Here is a 6,815-nt window from a genome sequence, read left to right as displayed (position 1 = left end):
TATTATGATGTAACTACAGAAATCTAATACATCGTGAATTAAAATAAGCAATTCATCGCATCTCATTCCAAGTATTACCTTTTGAAACTTGAGCAAACTGGCCTGATGTCTTTTAAAAACACAGGAAGAGGGAAATGAGCAACAAAAGAAAAAATGACCCGAAATGAAAGAATTTGAAAGAAATCACAGAAATTTTCTCAGGGTTCGAAGTTTTGATACTCGTGAATGGCATCTGAAAGCAGTGCTAGAAAAGTAATGTTGCTCCATATTTCAAAGGGTTAAACTTAATCAAAATGCACTTAATCAGCTATCATACAATTTCAATGGAGGGGCTGTTAAAGCATGTGCAGATGTCTGGGGGTACACAGGGGACGCGCCCCACTCAATATGTAGGACGTGCAGTAAAAGCATGACAATAACAGAGGACTTTTGTTTTGACAAAATTGAAGACATTCACACTGTAAACTAATGCCGTAAAGGTACAAATTGGTGCACAAAAATTCATTAGAATGCAGTTAATCAAGTGTTTGATGCTCAAAATGGCAGAGTACCCCTAAAACCCCTGTTCATGCCCCCCAAGGCTGACACCAAACCTAGACCCGTGAGGGCACCAAGGGGTTAGATGAGGACCAGATGAAATATGAATCCTCTAAATTTTAAATGGCACTGTACAGGATTACTGAAGTCCTGAATTTATCACATACTATAGTTTAACCATAATTACTCTGAGTGCACAATAGGCATGAATTAATTAAATAATCAAGACTAACTTAACAGTATAAATGCTTGGAGAAAGGTGTTGTATACAAATTGATAATTTGCTAACATAATGTTCCATTTAGGTACTGTACATTTTAAAAAAGAGAAAATTATTATATTATATATTTTTTCAAATATAAGACTATTTTCAGTTAAGGGCGTTGGAAAGTATAACAATAAAACAAGACACAAACAATACATTACTTAAATTGGTGTGTCATCACTTTTTATTTTGCATTCATTTCCAGACATCATACAGATATGAAATGAGAGAGAAATGGGCTAAAAATGCAGGCATGCGATCATAGAACCCCGCCCCTAAAAATGCAGTGAGGGTGTCAGTGTTGTTTAGTTTGTCCAGAGGTGACCCAGGTTGAAACCAATCCATGACAGCAGTATGCTTAATCCTGCTGAAGGAGCCAGGTCACCGTGTAGCAGGCGTCCCTGTCACTCAAAAGACACACAGGAGCAAATATTTAGAAATGTGCTGATGCTTTTGGCTTACATGTCAGGCAGTGGAGGAATGAGCTGTTGTGTGTGCTGGTACAGGACTGGGCAAGATGGGAATGGTTTAAAATGGATGAAACAGAAAGCCAGTTGTGGTTTGAAGGCAGCGGTCGGGTTTACAGCAAACTGTCACCATCATGTCAATGTATTAAATTGTGCAGGAATGTTCCTTGTTACAGTTGTGTATATTTTTATTGTGAATGACACCTGTTTGAGTAAATCAAGTTTTAAACAATGCCATCTTTATAATGGAATGAACTGAAGTGCAAATCAAGTATAAAAAGAAACTTCAGAAGTTAAAAATAATGCACATTAGAGTTATGTATGTATTTAAAATACAGTCCATTCTCTTGTCCTTTTCTCACAAACACTCAGGTTAATATTTCACAACATACAACATTCTTCAAACCTTTTTTTTCTCCCATAACTTTTTAACAACATTTCGTTGTACCATCTCTGACATACTCTATTGCTCCATCCATACAGGCACTTCATACAAGGCGCAAAATATGTTAATCTGTTCCTCATGAAACCCATTACAGGTTGAGCAAAAGCAACAACATTTAGGCATACAAACATCAATCTCCAAAATGAATATTACAATCAATATGCCATTATATGCATGTTGACAGCTCATATTTGTTCATTGAATTTTTCTTCATCAATGTTTAAACCAAGGGTGTCAACCATACAGACTGTTGGCGATGCACTTTTGAAGGCTAAGAGGTATAGGGTGCAGAAGTCTATGTCATGTAAAATGCTGCTTCAGAGGCTTGTCCATCCTGAACAGAATACCACCACATTCTCATCCCAACTCTGAAAAACGATTAATACTTATCATGGTCATATATAATGATACTGAACATTGTGTGAAATATTGTAAACCAGCAGCTTTGGTGGAACAATATTGCTAAGGCTCTGCCAAAACCTTTGATTTGTTTACAGTCTGTAAAGCTAACCTGCTTCCTCAATAGCTTCCAGCACTGCTACACAGGAGTGGAAATGTATGGAAAAATACACATGTAATGACAGTAAGCAGTGGGCTGACTGAATGTGGAAAAATTGAGAAATTTGGAGGCACTGTTATTTATAGGATATTATGCAATCGTTTTACTGGACCTGCCCACTTGAGATCAAATTGGGCTGTAAGCTCATGAACAAAAATAACTTTTATCACCCCTGGTTTAAACATTGGCAAAAAAAACCCTCTTTGAGTATTTTTCTCCTGAATCGTGGAAACAGTGTTTGAATAAACAAGTGCGTCAATGCCCCATTGAACCTCTACATAACTCTTCATCTCTTCATCTCCTCGTCATTATTAGTCAAACTGTCTGTAAAGCTTACATTCGTTTTAGCAAATGCAGTACATAAAGCAACATATAACATACATAACATACGTTGTGTTTAATTGATTATTGCACTGTGATAATTATGTATATGATTTATTCCCTGTTGAATAAAATGGATAATAAACTGTGGTGAACACTGTGACCATGTTTGATAATGTGAATAGCATGTGTCTCACCTACCACTGCTTTTTTGTAATGGAAAAATGATGGAAACTCATTTTAACCAGTAAAATATAATTCATTATTCACTGTGTAGTTCAATTTGATCCTTTACTGTACAGTCCAATGAGCTATTTATTTACAAATACTCATTTCATGTGTCCCTTTTATTCCTTAAAGGGACAGCTCATCCCCATATCAAAAATATATTTTACTTCTGACCTGAAGTGCTTTATATAAATCTAGATTGTTTTTTTGTGAGTTGCAGAGTGGTGGAGATTTCAGCCATAGAGTTGTCTGACTTCTCTCCAATAAACTAAAACTAGATGGCACTCTGCTTGTGGTGCTCAAAGCATCCAAAAATACATTTAAAAAACACAACAGCAATGTCTGTTTCCAGAAATCATGACCCCGTTACTCAAGATAATCCACAGACCTTGTTGTAAGCAGTTTTATATAAGGACTATTTTTTCTACCGAACCACATCCCCCAACCACATCATCACATGATGCTGGATGCTCACATCTACTGTTAGCTCACCTAACACCACCTGACCCAGCTATTGTTACAGCTCAGCTGAGGAGGATGCCATCAATGTTAACATATTGTGCAATCACTAGAACAAGGATATTTCATCCATGAGTAGATGCACAGTGATATGGTTGGCTCGTGTGGTTCAGTAGAAAGAAAATAGTTCCTACATGAAACTGCTCAAGACAAGCTCTGAGGAATATCTTGAGTAACTGGGTCATGATTACTAAAAAGACATTGCTGTTAGTTTTTTAAATGTATTTTTTGGACTCTATGAACAACACAAGCCAAGTGCCATCTAGTTCCATTATATCCAAGATAAGTCAGACATCTCAATGGTCAATATTTCCAACACTCGACAACTCACACCAAAACAATCAAGACTGACAAATAGCACTACAGGTGAGAGGAAAATTTAATTATTGATTGGGGTGAACTGTCACTTTAAAATGTTTTCAGTCTCTTCCCATTTTGACTTGCATCAGACCAGCAAACTTACAATAATTCATTATTAACATTAAAAAAGAATGTACTTAAACATTATTTAACTGACGAGAGGCTGTGAATGTGTGTTTGTTGTTAAGGCGTGAAAGTATAAAATAAACTGAAGTGAATTCAAATATCTTTGGTTACTGTAGTCTTTTTGGTATGTAAGAAGCGTACAAGCCACAGCAACTGTGTCATGTAAAAAGCCTGTTCTTGTCAGCCCATACTATGAATGTGAGTCATATAAAATACTAATATTATCTTGATACAATATTTACCATTGTCCAGGATTGGTATCCAAAGTCACAGAAAGGTGTCCTCTATTAGTCTGATGATTGCCACCAGAAACTCCTTTACTGGTTGATCCAATGCCCCAAAAAGTCTTTGAAATCATGCTTTGATTGCCTTCCAGTGACACCCTCACAGGTCAGTGGAGACGGTGCTTCTCTTCACCCTCAGGCTCCCGCCCCAGCCGCGGGGACAGGTGTTGTAGGAGTGCAGGCCAGGCGATCGCAGGCCTGAGTCTTCTGACTCAACGGAGGCATCAGAGTCGGTGAGGGAGCGAGTGTTGTAGAGCCTCACAGGGGAGCAGATCCTCTGCGTTGGGGTTGGAGGAGGGCTCGTGAAAATAGGGGACTGGGCCCCAAATGCCCGTGACTGGAAAGGGCTGATGGGTGGTTTGTGACAGTCGTAGCCGTGGTGGGAACTTCCCAGAGGTGAGATGGGGAGGCTGTGGCCACTCAGCGCTCCAGGGGAGGGACTGTTTTTACGCTTGGCTGCATTGATGATGTTCTTGGCCAGGAGGCGATGGTTGGCTTTAGAGTCTGGGTTGTTAATAATGGGGGACATGCAGCGACTGTCTTTGAGTGGGGAAATAGGAGAGCTGGCAGAAGATGTGTACAGAGGTTTAGTGGTGGAGAAAGATAAACTGGTCTGAGAGAGTGCAGGAGACTGGGAACGTGATACCCAGGGAGGAGAGACAGGAGATGCGGCTGTAGATGTTTGGGTTGGTCTGGAAGAAGGAACAAAGGAAATGGTGGAAGACTGGATGTTTTGGCTCACCATAGGGGACTGGCATCTTGATCCCCAAGGAGGAGAGCACGGGGACGTGGCTGTAGATATTTGCGAAGGTCTGGATGTTGATGTGGAGGTGACAGTGGAAGATTGGGTATGCTGGTTCACCATTGGGGAGTGGCATCTTGATCCCCAAGGAGAAGTCGTAGAAGTTCGAGCTGGTCTGAAACCAGCAGTGGAGGAGATGCTGGAGGACTGGGTATTCTGGCTCACCACTGGGGACTCTGATCTTGAACCCCAAGGTGGAGAAAGAGGCGAAATAGTTGTAGAAGTTTGGGATGATCTGAAACCAGCAGTAGAGGTGACGGTGGAAGACTGACTCACCATTGGGGACTGACATCTTGAACCCCATGGAGAGCGAGGAGAGGTGGCTGATGTTTGGGAGGGTTTGGATGCTGCTGTGGAGTTAACAGTGGTAAACTGGATATTCTGACTGGCCAGAGGGGATTGGCATCTTGTACCCCTGGGGGAGGATACAGGAGATGTAACAGATCGGCTCGAGATGGTGGTGGAGGGCAGATTTGTTTGGAGGCTGGGAGTCCAGGTCCCAGTGGTGGGGCCCTCTGGGTTGCTGAAACGTCTAGGGAGGCTGGACGTCCAGGTTCGCGTTGGAGTCTCACTGGGGGTTTCAACTGGGGAGGAATCCTTTGGTGTCTGTTGGATGGTGACAAATGTATTTTTAGACTCTAGGAAACATTTATTCAAAATACAATGCACAAAATAGAAAAATAAGAGATTTTAGTATCACTTTAGAATAAACAAATGTCCCCATTATGTAAATTCTAAGGTTTTGACCATGACAAAGTGTTTTGTTCTGCATAAACTCACAAAAGACTAATCTGTTACAGTATAACAGACCCTAACTCTATTCAGTAAGACACATTTTAAATATATTTTGTAATTCTACTTTGGTAAAATAGTATACATTCTGCCTGAGCCCCTGTGGCATTCAGGTCATCTCTCTGTATTCCCTTCTTCTTCTTTTTAAGCCGTGCTGCCAGCACACATATGCCAGGTCTTTAGTGTCTCTCTCAGGTTTCTGTCATCTGGCCTTCCTGAGGTGGTTAACCTTTACAGGGATATGAAGTTACTCGACTGGAGCAAGGGCAGCATTCCATCTTATACACATACTAATTAAGAGCAAACTATCTACACTCGTGATAATAATATGAAGGCTGTCTTAAGACAGAACAGTTAGGCTCAGTGTTGTGAAAAATTATGGTCTTAATGTTACTGCACACATTTTAAAAGTTCAGGGCATCTTTGAAAGAAACAATGCCCAGGTCAAAGGTCATCTCATTTGTCTGAATATCTGAGACCAAGGGTCAGGTCATGGCATTGACACACACAACTATAATTCTTACTAAAGTGGAAAATGTTTTGCAAAAGCAAGATGAAATAATCATTTTGATTAAATGTCACGTACTTTGCGACAAAATAGATCTGTCTCCTGCTTCAAATTAACTGTGTGCCTAGCAGAGGCATAACATTTATTGGCGTGTTCCAAGTGTTTGCAGTGTTTGATTGCTAGAAAGGCAGAAAGGTGAAATAACAAGCACGCAAGAGTGAAATTAATGGTTGAAAGAAGCCAAGTGAAGTCAGGAAATGAGGAAAAAGGAGAAAGAGGTCACCGCAGAGTGTTAGCATAAAGTTTTAATCAGAGAAGGAAAGATTCACTCCAACACAAAAAAATCAATCATAACAGACAGGATAACAGCAGGAGAGAGCAGTGAATCAAAGTTTATGAAATGAAACAAAACCTGTCGTCTAAACAACAGTGATTGATTATGTCCTCTGGAAAAAAATATTCCTGGAATTACTGCTTTAAGTCACGAAAACAATATATATGTAGGTCCATAATGCAAATTGGTATGCAGCCTCCAGTTTTGAAACATCAAAGAATGCAAGTACACACCATATATTTAGGTAGAAAATGCTGCAAAGTGGAGT

At 40.0% G+C, this 6,815-nt stretch overlaps 1 protein-coding gene across 3 annotated transcripts in view; it reads right to left on the bottom strand.

Annotated features, from left to right (window-relative positions):
• Nucleotides 1-963: 963 nt before the first annotated feature.
• The window catches only part of synpo (synaptopodin), a 54,025-nt gene continuing 48,173 nt past the window's right edge, over nt 964-6,815 (bottom strand). For all 3 annotated transcript variants that reach the window (XM_088081255.1, XM_088081256.1, XM_088081257.1), the window contains exon 4: nt 964-5,519. In XM_088081255.1, coding sequence (XP_087937381.1) covers nt 4,212-5,519 — 1,308 coding nt within the window. In that variant the 3' untranslated portion in view covers nt 964-4,211. The remainder of the gene's footprint in view (nt 5,520-6,815) is intronic.

This window comes from Plectropomus leopardus, chromosome 8 (assembly GCF_026936395.1).
Source record: "Plectropomus leopardus strain MGB_pleo_1.0 chromosome 8, ASM2693639v1, whole genome shotgun sequence".
Classification (NCBI taxonomy): Eukaryota; Metazoa; Chordata; class Actinopteri; order Perciformes; family Serranidae; genus Plectropomus; species Plectropomus leopardus.
Note: the sequence above shows the minus strand (reverse complement) of the source record. Positions and strands in the feature narration are given on the sequence as shown.